General features: G+C 35.1%; 1 protein-coding gene across 1 annotated transcript in view; it reads right to left on the reverse strand.

Moving 5' to 3' along the window:
- Positions 1–2,984: 2,984 nt before the first annotated feature.
- LOC308356554 (uncharacterized protein) overlaps positions 2,985–18,482 on the reverse strand; it is a gene marked incomplete at its 5' end in the record, with an annotated part of 60,066 nt that continues 44,568 nt past the window's right edge. Inside the window, one exon of the mRNA XM_080825609.1 lies at positions 2,985–3,053. Within this exon, the coding sequence (XP_080681735.1) occupies positions 3,042–3,053 (12 nt within the window). The 3' untranslated portion in view covers positions 2,985–3,041. The remainder of the gene's footprint in view (positions 3,054–18,482) is intronic.

Raw genomic sequence — 18,482 nt, forward strand, 5'->3', positions numbered from 1 at the left:
CAGGAGAAAAGTCATCTCTATTATCCTCCAGGAGATGCAGGCAGAGATGCCAGCTATAACCATCTGCTAAGCACAGAGAACACAAAGGCACCCAGACGGATAAAATCATTCTATCCTCTTATGCTCTTCCTTCCCTACCCTTTGATTCAGTATGGGGGGTGAAAAGGCAGCAGGTACTAAGGGACTAAAGAGGTTAGCTTTAAATACTGCAGAGAGAAAACCATCACGTTCCATCTCCTTTTCCTACCATGGGTTACTCATCTTCTTCAACTGGACTTTTGTTTTGTACACTTGCATCTTGGCTTTTTCTTATCTATAAAATGAAAATGACATTTGAAATTGCTTCATAAGGTTATATAAAGTATGAAATGAATTTATGTATTTCAAACACTTAGAGAGATTTGCATAGCACTAATGGGGGTTAACATTCATCATCATCATGATCATCACCATGCCATTAGAAGTTGAATGTGGAGCCTAAAAGCCTTTCCCTCTCACTAAACTACAATTTGGCATTGGAATTCTGCATGCTACTCACTTAGGGGATTGTATTCGAATGTGCTGTGAAAACTGAAAGTCAACGTAGAAAGGGCTAGAAGAAAGGGCAGCCACAGGAGAATACACATTAGAGGGAAAGAAGCAGAGAACAGACTGACAAGCACTAGGGGCTCACCCAACTGGAAGGTTTCTTGTTTAAGCGGACACTAATGAAGCTTCTACATAAACGGCTCAGCACAGTGCAAGTGCTTCTGGTCAAAACTTTCACCAGAGTGACATCTGTAACAGCAAAGGTACGGTGTTGTCAACTGTATTATTGTTCCCATTAAAATATCCCTATTCTTCTTGGTAAAGTGATTATATGCTCCTAATTCCACTAACGCTGGGTTTGGTATGTGATACATCTGGTTGAGGACTATGAGCCACTATGATTGGATCACATATGAACACACCCTTTCAGAATCATCACAAGTTTTGCCAATAATCCCACTTTTCCTCTTTGCAACAAAAGTGTCCTTAAGGGAGCTGTTCCTTCTGCATAGAACCCAGAATGAGAAAGCATGAGGATCAGACCAGTAGCAATTGATCCAAACTTGTAGCATGAATGAGAAACATTCTGTTTTGGTAATCTGCTGTGAAGAAATTGCCACCTCCATGACACTGGCTAAAACAGAACTTGTTCTAAGAAGGGAAATGTTAATGTATGAGAAAAGAAACCACATGTCAGAGTTTTCAGGTTTTGGTTTTGGACAAATGGAAAAGCTCTTAACAGAGGATGGAAAAACTAACCCACATTACGTTGTGCAAAATATTTGGTTAAATTATTATTTGTGACCACTTGGAAAACAGAAAATAAATCTTTGGCTTCAGATGATGTTGTGAAACGGAATGCATTATGGTGCCTTGTTTTGTTTCTGTTTTCTTTTCAAATTAATTAACTTCTTTTTAATGTGTCAGAGGTAAATATGCTATAACTTTCTAGAAATGCCATAAGTAAGAATTACTAAGAATTAAATTTTTTAAAACTTCACATAATTAATTTCATTTTTAGCTCATCAAATAAAATTTCTTATTTTCTCCATTATTTTCATATGAAATAGGGAAGGAAAAAGAATAAATAGAATATATATATTTTAGTATCTAAATTTATAGAACTTAAAATTCCAAAGGAACATGATTTTAAGAAAAATAAATGAGTAAAAGCTGACATCCATTTTGCTCAGGTTGGATTATGCAGGGTTAGAAATAGATGCAAGATCAATATTATCTTATTGAGGTAATAAGACCATAGTTCTTCTTTCTCATATGGACTGTTTTATTTGTAGTTCAAATAAACATTTAAGGTTGATTTACAACTTACTTGTTTTAAATAGATAAAGTATACAATTAATAAAATACTAGATTTTTTTTAGAAAAATTCTAAACACAAAGGAAGTAAAACCTTTACACATTTACATCACCTTATAAGAATCAATGCTGCTGTTATTATGTATATCCTTCCTATAGTTTTCTATTTTTAACATTTTTTGGAAATTATGATATTTTGAAAAATATTACACACATTTTTTTAAAATTTCTTTCAGCGTAACAGTATTCATTGTTTTTGCACCACACCCAGTGCTCCATGCAATACGTGCCTCCTTAATACCCATCACCTGGCTCTCCCAACCTCCCACCCCCCACCCCTTCAAAACCCTCAGGTTGTTTTTCAGAGTCCATAGTCTCTCATGGTTCACCTCCCCTTCCAATTTCCCTCAATTCCCTTCTCCTCTCCATCTCCCCATGTCCTCCATGTTATTTGTTATGCTCCACAAATAAGTGAAACCATATGATAATTGACTCTCTCTGCTTGACTTATTTCACTCAGCATAATCTCTTCCAGTCCTGTCCATGTTGATACAAAAGTTGGGTATTCATCCTTTCTGATGGAGGCATAATACTCCATAGTGTATATGCACACATTTTTAGGCTGGCTTTCCACTTGGTATTATTTAGGTAATATTTTCTGATGGCATCAATATTTTCCAAATGTTCATTTAAATGACTGTATACGATTTCCAAAATATTTCATGATTTTCAGAACAATTCTATATTGTAGAGTATCTTTATGTCTCAGACCATAGGGAATATCCCTCTGGAAACAAAGACTTACTGTCATCACATTGAACCATGTTTTTCGGCTTCATTTAAATAGATGAACATCTGTGACAATTTTGTGTTGATTAGCATGCTGCTCCAAGATGGGTATGTCCTTCTCCCAGAAGACAGATAAGTTAACACTTATCAATTAACTGTTTTTGTTCTATTAGAGAATATTTAAAAAAAATTTTTTTTTTTTTTTTTTTAGAATGCCACATGTAACAAAAGTGTTGAAATTGGATGTCAACTAGGGCACAAAACATCTGTTCTGAGAGAAGTTGTAATGAAGAGGATCTGACAAATGCCCCTCTATAGGACATGCACTCACTTAACTTACAAAGACTTACAGACAAGTGGATGATAAATCCTGCTTCTGCTCTAGACACATTTGGAAAAGCCAATCTTCATGCAGAGTTCTGGATATAAAGACAAAACAGGCTGAATATTGATAAGAAATTACATATTAAAGAAAAACTTTTTTTTTTTTTACTTTCCCATTTTTGTTTTAGGAATTGCATCTCATTTCCGCTGAAGAAATCAATCATATCATATTTCTGTCTCAATAAATGCCACATTTTACATATTTTTCTTGATGGTATCATGGTACCATTGGATATATTACTATTCAATTTGCTTTTTCACTTAAAGCATAATGTTATTTTTTAAAAAATATTATAAGTTTATCTCACTCTTTTGAAATGTGCATTGAAGAGAAACAATTACTTTCAGTGATGTCAGAGTAGCTAATACTGCACTTGTACTCCCCTCATGTTAAACTGGACACAACAAATGAAATAAATAACTGTTTTTGGAAATTGCCCAACTGGGACCTCAGAACTACAATGCTTTTCCAAAGGGAAACAAACTATTTAAACCCTGCTATCACTTTAGCTTTCTGCCTGTAATTCTCTCAGGCCCACATTTCAAGAAGGGGAACCCAAGAAGAGCATGATGTTAATATCGAAGAAAGATCAAATTTCAGGAGTGATTGTAAGTTTTGAATAATCATTGTAAAGAAATGAGAGCTACACAGAAAAAGGAGTTTAGATACTCACATAGGGGCCTCTTCTGCCTGCTCTGTTGAATGCTAAGACACTCAAATGTATGGCTTAATTCCATAAGAAAGGTAAAAAATTTTTTTAAAAACCACACCACACGTCTATTAGCTAACTAATCCTGAGATCATGCAGAACGGAGAAAGACTTGAGATCCATCAGCCATAGCAAAGAGACTTTACTAAAAAGTAGATCCAAAAGAGAGATACCTGAGTACTTGGGCAAACTAGCACTAGTGGTTGCATTAGATCCAACAAATTGTGCAGAGTTTAAGGGATGTACAAGTAACTTGGCTCAAAACCAACTTCCACACTATTTAGAGAAAGACAACAATATCCACATTGTAAACAACATATTAACATTCTCTGGTATCTTTTTAAAGATTACTAGACAAGCAAAGAAGCAGAAAAAAACTGTCACTATAAAACAAAATCAGTTACAAAATCAGTTTGGTTTACAACAAACCAAAGAATCAAAGACGTAATGAAAACCACACATCATGATCTTAAAAGAAGTGTTATAAATGTGCTCAAGAATATTTTAAAAAAAAGAATATGTGAAGGTAAATGAAAGATAAAAAATTGAAAATATACATCTCAAAATACAATGTCTGAAATAAAAAAAAAATGGGTGGTATTCAAATCAAATATAAGGGATGCCTGGGTGGCTCACTTGGTTAAGTGTCCAACTCTTGATTTCGGCTCCATTCATGATCTCAGGGTCATGAGACTGAGCTCTGCCTAAGGCTCCATACTCAGCTTGGAGTCAGCTTGCAATTCTCTCTCTATGCCCTTCCTTCCACTACAGCTCCCTCTCTCTCTTTCCCGAAAAAAAAAAAAAAAAAAAAAAAAAAAAAAAAAAAAAAAAAGATAAATAAAATACTTAAAAAAAAATTAACTCTAACCATGAGAATGAGGGGGGGAAAGCCATTACTGGGAGAAGATATTCGCAAAAGACACACTTGATACACTAAATCAGATCTTCTTTGCCTCACCTGACTCTTGCTTCAGCCACCACTACTGTGGCCATTCTACCTGGACTTCATCCAGTCCACCATCTTGCATTATAACGTAAGAAAGCTTCACCTTATGTCCCTGCTGTTTGCTTCCCCCTACCAGCCCAGGTGCTTTCTTGTTGATATTGCAACTCCTGGTGCCCACACAGGTGTACCTGATGTACATGAGAATTAATGCTCCCTGGAATGAAAACCTGAATTAGGTTTAATTACATCCTATAAGACATGTTCAATGTGGGGCGCCTGGGTGGCTCAGTGGATTAAGCCTCCGCCCCCAGCTCGGGTCATGATCTCAGGGTCCTGGGATTGAGCCCCACATCGGGATCTCTGCTCAGCGGGGAGCCTGCTTCCCCCTCTCTCTCTGCCTCTCTGCCAACTTGTGGTCTCTGTCTGTCAAGTAAATAAATAAAATCTTTGAAAAAAAAAAAGACATGTTCAATGTATAGATTATGTCTGTTTCCTTATAATTCTCTGGACTAGCTAGGGGGAAATCTTGGACATGGCCACCTGAAAAAAATTATTGTCCTTAGAATGTTGAGGGTTTTCTCTTTTGTTTTAATGAAAATTGCTGTGGTAATGAGACCAGTGAGTCTATGTTGTGTGTTTCACCCACATTGGTAGTATATAAAGGTCTCAGGATGGGACATGACATTCAGACTCCAAAAACCTCTACCTGCTTCACTACTGAACTACTGAACCCCAATTTCTAGACACCGTGTGTTACAACTACAACAGAAACTCGTGTAGCTGTTGCAATGGCTGTGGCTATGACTGTGGCTATGGTTCTAGATATGGCTATGGATTTGGCTCTGAATACAGTTCTGGATATCACTGTCTTTGTGGTTATGGATATAGGTCTGGCTATGCCTGTCTGCCTGGCTGTCAGCCATTTTTCTATAGAAGATATTATACTCCTGGGTTAAAGAATTTGACCACAGTGCACCATTTCCTCTAAAGTGATCATTCCAAGATCATTTCTGTTTCAATGTCTTATAATCACATTAGAGCACACTGAAGAAATAGTAGTCAGAACCAGCATCTTCTTAAAAGTCCCATTTGCTATTGATGGGGCTGGCAGGCAGAAAACCTTATTTTGATCATACTCCAAGGATAAACCCTCTATCCTCTTATTCTGTTTTTCTGTGTTGTGACAGTTTCCAAATAACTGTTTTATTGTCCCTAACAAGCTTGTATGCCTTTTATAACTGACATGTTACTGACTTCAGAAATAGGCAGGGCTAATGCTCAGCTGTTTATTTTAATTGTGTATGTCTGGCTTTCATGTTAACAGGCCAATATCCATGTCATATTAATGTTACGTATCTTGAATTTTGTCCCTGAAGAAAAAAGCTTTTCATTGGCTGAGCCTTGTGTTCTTAATTCATTGTACTCAAGGGTTTGTCTTAAATGTTTGTGTTTTGTGATCCTACGTCTACCCATTTCTTTCTTCCCCTATTAATAAACACTTAGCCACTCATCAACACATGCACACATATACACACACATGAACAAAGGCCACAGAAAACCTATTTTGGAAAATGCTAATGATGAAAAGCAAGTTGGAAGAAGAGACACAAGACTCAATAATTGGTGGGGCGCCTGGGTGGCTCAGTGGGTTAAAGCCGCTGCCTTCGGCTCAGGTCATGATCCCAGCGTCCTGGGATCGAGCCCCACGTCGGGCTCTCTGCTCAGCAGGGAGCCTGCTTCCTCCCTTCTCTCTCTGCCTGCCTCTCTGCCTACTTGTGATCTGTCTGTTAAATAAATAAAATCTTTAAAAAAAATAATTGGTATATAAATGACCTAGAGATTGGCTGGATTTGGATGGTGGCATAGATAATAAAAGGGAATAGATGAGCATCAGGAACTCTCTGAAGGTAGAACCTATAAGATTTCAAACATCAACAATGAAGGAGAAGGAAGAAAAACCTAGAAAAGTTAAGTACTAAAAAAGTGTATATTTCTTCTTAGCACTTAGAATTGTGGGGCATTTAGGGTGGTTTACACAGATAAATATCTGAAAGATTGGTATTGCAAAATTATTGAACTATTATTACAGATGTGCCCTGTGTCTTTCTAGAGACACTGAACTGGCTAAGGTGATGATCATGATGATCATGACATACAAATTTCTTGACATGAGAGTTTTTTTCTAATATCTGACACCATCTGAAACAAGAGTGACTTCTCATTAGGAGCTCTATCACTGGACAGGTCTACACCCAGGCAGGATCAGCCATTGTGACAGTTAATTCAGGATAAAATTATAAATTCAGGAAGAGGGATGGAATTAGATGATCTTACACATCCATTTTCTATCCTCTTCCTACTCTAAAATACTATAAGTTAGGAGTAAATTTGAACTTTGAAGACTGATTATGAAAATAGTGATGCTGATACCTGGAAAATACAAAAAGAAAACCCTTTATGTCACCATATACAAAAGGAGAAGCCAAATATAATATAGTTTGGCTTTACAAATCCTATCTTTATTTGGGATGTAGAAAGACCGTCAGAATGGGAGTCTGACACTCATGTTAAGTAAACTTGACCACTCATGTTAATTAAATTCAGTGTTCCTAATATCCCTTGAAGCCTGAAAGAAACTGCAGGCTTAAGCAGAGGAAAGGCCAAAAAACGACAAATGGGTAGATTGCTATTCTTGAAAAAATACAAATCTAAACATTGGAATAAGCTTGTCAATATCTATAAATATATTCTGCTGATATTTTTATTGAGATTGAGTTAGATCTATACATCAATTTTGAGAAGATGGGAATCGTAACAATACTGAGCCTTCTAATTCATGAACATGGTATATCACTGCATATATTTAGGTCTTATTTGATTTCTTTTGTGGTGAATGATAATGTAATATAGATCAATAATGATTACCTTTGTACTCACAGAGGGCATATTCTAGTAAGATAGACAAAAATTTAAAGAACAACCAGCCATCTAAGTGACTGAATAAAAGTATTAAATTACAGAATTATAAAGTTTTTATAGTGATTAGTAAAATAAATAGTGACTTGCTATAAAAAGTATCATATGGCCTGCCAAAACTCATACAAGAAGAAACAGACAATCTTAATAGGCCTATGTCTATGAAAGAAATTGAGTCAATAATTATCAATCTTCTAAAAGAGAAACACTAGACCCAAATGGGTCACTGGAAAATTCTACAAAACATTTAAAGAATGATATATACCAGTTACCTACAATTACTTCCAGAAGATACAGGGGAAATAGTTGATAACTCATTCTATGGGGCCAGTATTATTACCTTAATATCAAAACCAAATAAATACATTATAAGAAAAGAAAACTACAGATCAACACCTAAATGAACATAGATGCAAAGATTTTCAATGAAATATTAGTTTATGAATCTAGCATTGTATAAAAAGAATTATACCCCATGACCAAGTTGTATTATCTCAATTATGCAAGACAGGTTCAATACTCAAAAATGAATTAATATAACCCATCACACCAACAGCCTAGAGAAGTGAAATCACATGATTATCTCAAAAGATTTAGGAAAAAACATGTGACAAAATCCAATAACCTTTCATTTTTAGTAACCAGGGATAGGGGAGAACTTCCTTGACTTGATAAAGAATGTCTGAAAATATATATGTATATGCAATAAGCAAGAAAAGAAGATTTACACTGATAAGAAAAGAAAAATATGAAAGTGTCTTTTCCACAGATGACACAGTTGTTTAGAAATACTGTAGAAAATCTAAACAAAATTATTAAAAAAAACCCTCCTGGAACTAATTTATAGTAAGCTTGCAGGTTAACATGTGAAAGTCAATTGTTTTTTACAGATCAACAATGAACAAGTGAAATTTGAAATTAAAAATGTAATACCACTGACATTAGCAGTTTATATATATGTACAAAACTCTGATGAAAAAAATCAAGGCACAACTAAATTAAAAGAAGAGATATTCCATGTTCATGGATAAAATGTTGCCATTGTCAAGATGTCAGTTCTTCCCAACTTGATCTACAGATTCAGTGGAACCTCAGACAAGATCCCAGCATGTTCTTTTGTGGATATCAACAAACTGATTATAAAGTTTATATGGAGAGGCAAAAGACCCAGAAGAGCCAACACATTATTGAAGGAAAAGACCAAAGTTAGAGGATGGACACTCTCTAACTTTGAGGCTTACTGTAAAGCTTCATCAAAACAGTGCAGTATTGGTGAAATAATAGACAAATGAAATAGATCAATGAAACAGAATAGAGAGACCATAAATAGGCTCACGTAAATATAGTCAACTGATGTTTGAGGAAAAAATACAGAGGAAATAGGATGAAGAAAAGATAGTCTTTTCAACAAGTAATAGTGGAACAACCATCAGATGGAAAAAAAAAATCTAGAAACAGACCTTGTACTATTCAAAATAATTAACTTAAAATGGATCATAAAACTAAACCTAAAATGCAAGAATATGAAACTTCTAAAATATAACATAGGAGAAAATCTAGATAAACTTCATATGGTCATGATTTAGATATAACACCAAAGGAAAAATCCATGAAAGAATTGATAAGCTGGATTACATTAATATTAAAATTAATATTCAAAATTTTTGTTCTATGAAAGACAATGTCAAGAGAATGAGAGGACAATCTACAAACTGGGAAAACATATGTAAATGACATATCTGATAAAGAACAATTATTCAAAATATACAAAGAATTCTTAAAACTCAGTGATAAGAAAAACAATAACCCAACTAAAGATGGGCCAAAGATCTTATCAAAAACCTCACTAAAGATGACATATAAATGACAAATTGGCATAGGAAAGATGCTTCACATCGTATGTCCTCAGGGAAATGCAAATCACATAACAGTGTGTTACCACTACACACCTATTAGAATGGCCAAAATCTGGAACACTGACAACACCAATGGCTGACAAGGATGTAAGGCAATACACTCATTCATGGCTGGTAGAAATATAAAATGGTACAGCCAGTTGGGGAAGACATTTTGGTGGTTTCTTACAAAGCTAAACATACTTTTACATGATTTAATGTATCCACTTATGTACACACAAAAGGCTGCACAGGGATTTTTACAGCAGCTATATTCATAACTGCCAAAACTTAGAAGCAAACAAGATTTTTTTTAGTGAAAGAATGGGTAAATAAACTGTGGTGCATTTAGACAGTGCAATATTATTCCCTGATACAATGAAATGAGCTCTCCTGCCACTAGAAGACATGGAGGAACCTTAAACACACGTTGCTAAGTGAAAGAAAGCAATCTGAAAAAGTCACATTCTGTATGATCCCAAATATATGACATTCTGAAAAAGGCAAAACTGAACACAGTAAAAACATCACCGGCTGCCAGGAGTTAGTGGTAGCCAAGGGATGGAGGAGTTTGTAACAGTATAATAAAGTCTATATATCATTATACATCTGTCTAAACCCATAGAGTAGACAATACCAAGAGTGCACCCTAGTTGACCCCAATGTAAACTATGGGCTTTGGATGATTATGGCATATCCATGTAGCTTCCTTAATTATAACAAATATTAGAGAGTACTGGTAATGAGGGAGGCAATGTATGTCAGGGGACAGAGAGTATATGGGAAATCTTTATTCACTCCTTTTAAATTTCTATGTGAACTTAAAACTTCTCCAAAAAATTGTCTTAAAAAATCAAGTATTTCTAAGAAAGGATCAGTGAGTTTGAAGATAGAACAATAGCAACAACTAAAACCTAAATACAAAGGAAAAAAAAAACTTAAAAGATGAACAGATGCTTTGTTATCTGTGGTACAGAATTGAGTGATCTGATATACATATACATACACATGTAGAAATGCACACAGTCTGGATACTTCTATATCCAGAGAGGGCTCAGAAGAAGTATTTGAATAATGAATGGATGAAATATTTCTAAGATTGGGGCACCTGGGTGGCTCAGTGGGTTAAACCCTCTGCCTTCGGCTCAGGTCATGATCCCAGGGTCCTGGTCCTGCATCGGGCTCTCTGCTCAGCAGGAAGCCTGCTTCCTCCCTCTCTCTCTGCCTACCTCTCTGCCTACTTGTGATCTCTCTCTGTCAAATAAATTTAAAAAAATTAAAAAAAATTAAAAAAAAATATTTCTAAAATTAATTTTTAAGAAAAGATAATTTAAACAAAGACTGAAGAAATCAACAAGCACCAAGTAATAAGAACAAAAAGAAAATGAGGACAGTTATTATCATAATCAATATTTGGGTAAACTGAAATATTTTTTCATTTTTTTAATGATGATTAACCTTAAACATAATAAACATGATCAGTGAGTTTATGGCATATATAAAATTAAAATTTATAATAACAAAAGGTGGGAGGAAGGAAGTAAACTGCTATAAGGTCAGTATATATGCATAAAATGGTATAATATAACTTTAGCACAGGGCACCTGGGTGACTCAGTAAGCACCTGTGTTTGGCTCAGGTCATGAATCCAGGATCCTGGGATCCATTCCAGCACTGGGCTCCCTGCTCAGCAGAGAGTCTGCTTCTCCCTCTTCCCGCTCCCCCACCGCTACTTGCACTCATCCTCTCCCTCTCTCGCTCTCTTTCTCTCTCTCTCTCCTCCTCACACATAAAAACAATTAAATAAAATCGTTAAAAAATATATTACTTCCGGCACACTGTGGCAAATTAAGATACATACTGTAATCCTTAGAACAGCCATTAAAATCATAAATATATCAAGTAAATCTATGAAGGAATAAAATGGAACACTAAAAAAGTGCAAAAGAAGGCAAGAAAATAAGGTAAGAACAGGAAATAACAGCCGTAGCAAGCAGAAAACAAATAACAAGATATAGACTCTTGTACAACCATGACAGCAATTACATTAATTGAAATGGTCTGAACATTGTCATTAAAAATAAGACCCACATCTATGCTTCAAAAGAAACCCGCAACAAATATACAAATGCGGAGGAGTTAAAAAGAAAAGAATAAATAAATAAATATATACTATGCACGCAAATTAATATATAATAAACACTAGTTTAAGAAAGGTAGAATGGTGATATTAATATCAAAGTAAGCTTCAAAACAAAAAATAATATGAAAACTAAATTCCTCAATTAAACATAAAATCTCTAAAAAGCCTGGCAATAGCATTAAGAATGGGATGAAAGAAAAATGTGTGCTGCTCTCAGTTGAATTTATGTGAAGTGGTATAATATTATTTGAAAAAAAACTGATAAATTAAGATTGTAATATTTGTAGCAACCAATAAATAACAATATATCTAATAAGCCAAAAGAGAAGATAAAATGGAATTAAAAAAATAAAATAAACCAATAAAATGTAAAATTATGGGGGGAAAGGACAGGTTAGGAAATAGAAAACAAATAATGAGATGATATAGAGTTAAATAAAACTGTGTCAAAAGGACATTGAACTTGAAAGTCAAAATAGATTCATTATAAATAAGAATATTTATTTATTGTGGCTTATCCATAATAAACCTACATTAAAGGTAAAGACACAGACAGACTAAATAATAATAAAGCTGGAGTGGATCTATCATGATCAATCAAGCAAACCTCAGACACTGTGTGTCAGTCACTTGGGAAATGAACAGTTTAGGGGTCAAATTCCTACTGTGTAATAAATATACAATCTAATAAAGGGGAAAGAGTGATACCGATATGTTTTTTGCATTGGAAACTGGAAAGTGGCTCATTTAGAGGAAGAGTGCTCTGCAATCAGCGTGGGAAAGATTCATCTGACTGAGGGGGTTAGATGCACCTTTATGGAGGATGATTACTTTGAAGTGGGCAGGGTTGTGTTTTAGGGGCAGCGAGGAGAAAGGTGTTGAATATAGAGAAAACAGTATGGCAAAAGCAAAAAGCTTGGAGATGAGAGTTTAATTTCTGTGATTGCCCTAAGAAATGATGAATAAGCCAGCATTCATATAGAGCAGGATTCCTGAAGGTAAATAGAGAATCAGTTGCTTCCATGATGAATTAGGGCCATGTTGGCAAAGGCCTCAAATGATTATCTAAAATATTTGGTCCTATTTGGCCACTGGTAATTTTCCTTTGAGGCAAGTGACACCCTCAGTGTTACAATCGGTAAAATTGCTCTGACTGCAATATATAGTATAGGCTGTTGGCATGAAGCTTGGGTTCAAATACGCAGGGGAGACACACTAGTGTAGACATTGTGAATAACAAGGTGGGCCTGAGTGAGGCAGTATCAGTATGTTAAAAATTTTGTGACAATTTATCCAAACTTGTAGCTAGTTAATATCTGGGAGGAGGTAGAAGGAAGAATTTAAGATGATGCTATGGTTTTTAGCTTGGAAATAGGACAGTCAGAAGAGTGCATGGGTCCAGCATGATAATTTGTGTTTTATGTTGTTTGCAATGCTAGTATGAAAACTATAAATCTAACAGTTGATGGTTGATTTTAGAGCTCAAGGGAATTCTGTGGCAGAGAAAGACATAGGGGACTTCCAGATATAAATGATATTTGATACCCTGGGTATGGAAGAAAAGCAGTAATTAAGAACTCATTCTGTCCTGGTCTGTTTAAAACTTATGCGACAAGCCTAATATCATAAAATATACTTTTTTATGGGCAGGATTTCTTTTGAAACTAACTTCGAATTCTATAAGAATCACCATAAAATGTCAGGTATATAATCCTGTGTATTAAATAGCTCTTGTCCAGTAAACCAACATGTTTACCTCTATCTTTGAGTGAAGACTGACTATTAATATTCAACCTATCAAGATGTGTTTTGAATGAAAGGAAAGAAATTTGCAAAAAGTATTACCTTTCCTGTGTTGCAGGTTAAAGCTCGAGCTACTACTAGAGAAGTGATGGTTAGTTACACCATTGAGGACATAGTTATTGAACTTATAATACAGCTGCCTTCCAATTACCCCTTGGGTTCAATAACCGTGGAGAGTGGGAAGAGAGTAGGTGTGGCTGTTCAGCAGTGGCGGAACTGGATGTGCAGTTAAGCACTTACCTCACCCATCAGGTAAGTTTCTGTGTGTACATTCGGCTTTCCAGATAGCCCTACCAACCTCCTCTTTGAAAGGGCAGTAAGACTTAAAATATATCACTTCTGATTGAGGTTGAGTTACTGTATTTCCTTGGGTCAACACAGATGTATGCCTGAATGACCTGAACCTACTTACTGAGCCGTTTTCCTTTTTAAAGTTCTGTATTTCTGTCTTTCTTTCTTTCTTTTTTTTTCTTTTTTTTTTTTTTTTGGTGTTTGACAGGAGTTGACTTTACTCCACTGACATTGTGGATGACACAGAACTATACATGGTGTTAAAGAAATTGTTTGAGAGGGAATCTTTTTGTAAGATACTGGATCGATGAATATCTTTGGAGCTACTTTTAGTCTAACATTTCAACTCTCCTTTTGTGATTAGAGAAATCCCAGTACTCTCAAAGTTCTTTGACTTTTAAACATACTGTAGTTGTTTGCACATTGAAACTATAAAACTTGATGTATTGGTGCAAAACCTTTCTTTCAGGTCTTTCTTTAGTGGAGAAAAATTGTATCTGGTTTCTAAAACTTAGCAGGTCATTTTAAAAACCAACATTCAGAAAACTTAGGAGATGTGAATATAGCCAGGCAGATTCTCTCTTTCTAAATTAAAATTTAGGGGCACCTGTGTGGCTCAGTTGGTTAAGTGTCTGCCTTCAGCTCAAGTCATGATCTCAGGATCCTGGGATCGAGCCCCACGTCGTCGGACTCACTCTCTCTCTTGTGCTCACTCTCCTTCTCTCTGTGTCAAATAAATAAATAAAATCTTTTAAAAAATTAATTAGTTAATTAAAATTCAACTTTAACATTTATGAAATTGAATAAAAATAACTTTGGTCTTCAGAGTATATTTACTCTATTTTTTTCCTTTTTGTTAACAGAATGGAAGTATTATGGAAGACCTAGCTTTACGGAAAAATAATGTAGGCAAACGTTTTGAGGGTGTTGAAGATTGCATGATATGTTTCCCAGTCATTTGTGGTTTCTCTTCCCAAAAAAGCCTGTAGAACATGCAAGAAAAAGTTCCATTCAGCCTGCTTGGTAAGCCCAAAGAGAAATTAACTTATTTATATTTTATGTATATTTATATGTATGATATCTAAAAAACGAAATGATGTTAAACTCGTAATTGTAGTTAATAAAAGGCATATTAAAATGATTTTTCAAAATCTGTAAAAAATAATTATTAATTTACGGAGACTGGTAGCATCAAAGCACTTTAATAAGTGGGTGTTTTATTATAGCTCTCTCAAACAGTAGATGTTCCTGTAAGATCTAGACCATAAAGGAGGCTAAAAAAACTAGGGGCCATCTGGCCTTAGAGCTCTTTACTCGTTTTAAACATCATAGTGAAAAGCAAGCTGCCCAGTATACAGTCGCTTCATAAGGAGGTCTTCCTGACATGTCTTAGTGGTTGGGTGGTGTGGGAGCCTAGGGAGAAAGAGTCGTACTGTAGCCTTTGGAAGTAATACTGAGTTGTGTTGATTTTGGAGATGAATGGGGGAAGCTAAAATGTTGGTATTCTCCCTTTTCCACTTAATCATTGTTAAGCTTACCTTGGATGCATATTTAAACTGACAGCTTTAAAAGGTTCTTTTAACATTTAAAAAAGCATTTTTTTTCCCAGTACAAATGGTTTACGTCTAGCAACAAATCCACTTGTCCACTCTGTCGTAAGACCTTTTTCTGAAAATTTTTCCTTCCATTGGAAGTGATCCCTGAAGAAAATCAAACAAGGACTGTGGATCTGGAGCCATCTTAAAGTGTTGATGGGAGGAGGCCAGTGAGCATTACTTTTAAATAGGACCTTCTCTGGAAAATTATTTTGGTTAATGTAATGATCCTAAAATCAGGTTTACTTATCTTTAGGTTGCTTTGTAAATGTTTGGAAACCTTTTCTTTTACATAAGGATATTACATATTTGAGAGAAAATATTTATATTAATAGTTTAATCTTTTTGTATATTTTTAAAAATAAATATGGAAATACCCTAAATTACAGAATTGGAATTTGTGAAAGCACTGTACAACTATGTTATACTAAAAAGCCCATTAGGTTTGTTGACCTATGTTCTAGAAGAGTCCAAGTGAGGCAAATGAATTGAGAGGGTTGATTTATATCTACAGATATTTTAAGATTTATTTATTAGTTATTACAACAAAATTAATTAGTATTCTGATATTTGTAGGTTATTTTAATGGTAAAAATGAGGCTAAGCTATTAATATAGCTTATCATAAGCTATTTGAAGCATGCTCTGAAATCCTATGTAAAAGAGTGTAAACTGAAATTTAAGGTGTCTCCATTAATCAAGGGTTATGAAATTCAGAAAATTAAATTCATGGCACTGACCTTTTGCTGTGGAAGAATTTCCGTTTGTTAGTGAAATTTGCATTGCAGTCTTGTCAGTGAGCTTATTACTCCATTTGAGTGAGTCTCTAGAGGGTATGAAGTTGAGAGAAACAGAATTAGATTATCTCGTGCATGAAGCAGAGTGGTAGTTATCCCTCTATTGAGAGGGAAGGAATAAGTATTTCTGAAACTTAAGACTGGTGGAAAAAATAAAAATTTTAAAATGTTGTAGGAGGCTTTCAACTTTGTAAGCAAATTTTGCTATTCTTCCTGGCCAAAGTTACACTAAATTAGAGATTTGGGGGAGCTTATTTTTTCCAGCCTTTAGAAGTATAAGTTAATAATTTTAGTACTAAGTAAAATTCAGTATAATGGGCTGAAGTGGAATAGGTGAATACGTTCCGTTTGCCACAGCACTGTTACCTTTAAAAAACTGTATCCAAGTTCTAAAAGTATGGAAGTTTGGAACTTGGAATAATTTTATTGCAGTCTTCCACTACATGGGAAATATTAGCATATCTGACAGCAAGTTTACTTGAAAGATCAGCTGATCATCTCTGTTGCAAATGTTTAATTGGCAAAAAGAAGTCATATTAAATAAAAATCACTGCTTACCATCACCTGGGTAAAACGGTTATTACTGAAATAGGATGAATGTGGTCCGAGTATCATAGTCGAGAGTGAAGTATTATGTGTGAATTATAGATCTCTTGAGTTGAATATGTAGAGCAGTGTCCTACCCAGTTTTGTCTGTCTCTTGGATTTTTCTCCCTAATATTTATTATCTTATAGCCTTGAGACTCAAGGAGTCAGTGAGAACAGATAGCAAAATTCTACCACCTCTTCTTAACCCCTTTCTTAAAATATTCTCTGTGTCTCTCTCTGACATAGTAATCCCAAAGATTGTGTTACTCCTCTGTGAAAGTTGCACACTTTTCCTTTAAAAATGGTTTTAAAATAAGACCTTGTTTATATCTTTTCCAATAGTGGTACTTCTTGGCTTCTGACCCAAACCTCAAGTAGAACAGAAAAGGGAATAATGGAGCATTGTTTTTCCATGTTAGCATCTAGGGCATCAGGTTCTTGGTGAAACACTATAATTCAGTGGAATACTTACTCTTCATACTTAGGACTCTTAACACATTTCTTTGAGACTTGTAAATATAAGTGTAAAGTTTGTTACTGTTTATATGCTTAAGAAAAAACTTTCCAGAATAAGACTGAAATTCATATCATTGATTAAAGTTTTATTTATATAGCTTTAACAACTGCAGAGCATCCCTTACAATTTTAGCATAAGGACATTAAAAATTGCATGAGATTCAAAGCCCATTAGCAAAATTATTAACTTAAAATCCTAATGTAAATTGCAAAGTTTAGAATTTATTTTTAACTCTTATTTATCCCATGTTCTAATGTATGTCCATAAGTTTCTGTGGCTTAAACAATGTTATTATTTGATAAGTTTTTGTGGTGTGGATGATTGTTATTATTTGATTGTTATACCATATGTGCCCATTAAGATTCTATTTAATTATAAAATATTTCAAATATACAGAGTAATAATAACAATAATATAAATGCCCTTGTACTCCTCACAAACTATTTTGCCATATTTGCTTCGGATTTTTAAGTAGGCTCCATGCCCCATATGGGCCTTGAACTCACCACCCTGAGATCAAGAGTTGGATGCTCTACTGACTGAGCCACCCAGGTGCTCTGCTTCGGATTTTTAAAGAAATAAAATCTTCCTCTTTTGTACTTCTCCCTGATGCCATCTCCTCTTTCCCTCCCTAGAGCCAACCTACTCCCTCCCAGATGTAATCAAAATGGCTGAAGGAGGTTTAGAGAGGAAAGAGCTTTTACATCATGTGATTCAAAGTTATTTAACACTCAGTCATACCATCTCAATACTGGGCACATCACTGGGCTATTTACACACAGTGTGAAACACTGCCTTACAACTTCCATTTTATCCCGGTTTCTAAAAGCATTTCTGTTTGTCGTCTTAATAGGCCTGTTAACTGGGGTGCCTGGGGGGCTCAGTGGGTTAAAGCCTCTGCCTTCAGCTCAAGTCATGATCCCAGGGTCCTGGGATCGAGCCCCCCTCTCTCTGCCTGCCTCTCTGCCTACTTGTGATCTCTGTCTGTCAAATAAGTGAATAAAATCTTTAAAAAAAAATGGGCCTGTTAACTATAAAGTTCAAAGAGAACACATGAATAGTATCTTTGAGGAGGTGTTACAGAGGTACCTCTTCTTTCTCTACTCATTTAAAAAGTGAAAAGTAACATTTTTGAGGGAAGTGATTCAGGAATACCTTTGTCTGCAAGTAGGAAGATGACTAGTTATCTGCTGTTCCTTTCGGT

The sequence above is a fragment of the Martes martes genome, assembly GCF_963455335.1.
Source record: "Martes martes genome assembly, chromosome: 16".
In the NCBI taxonomy this organism is placed as follows: Eukaryota; Metazoa; Chordata; class Mammalia; order Carnivora; family Mustelidae; genus Martes; species Martes martes.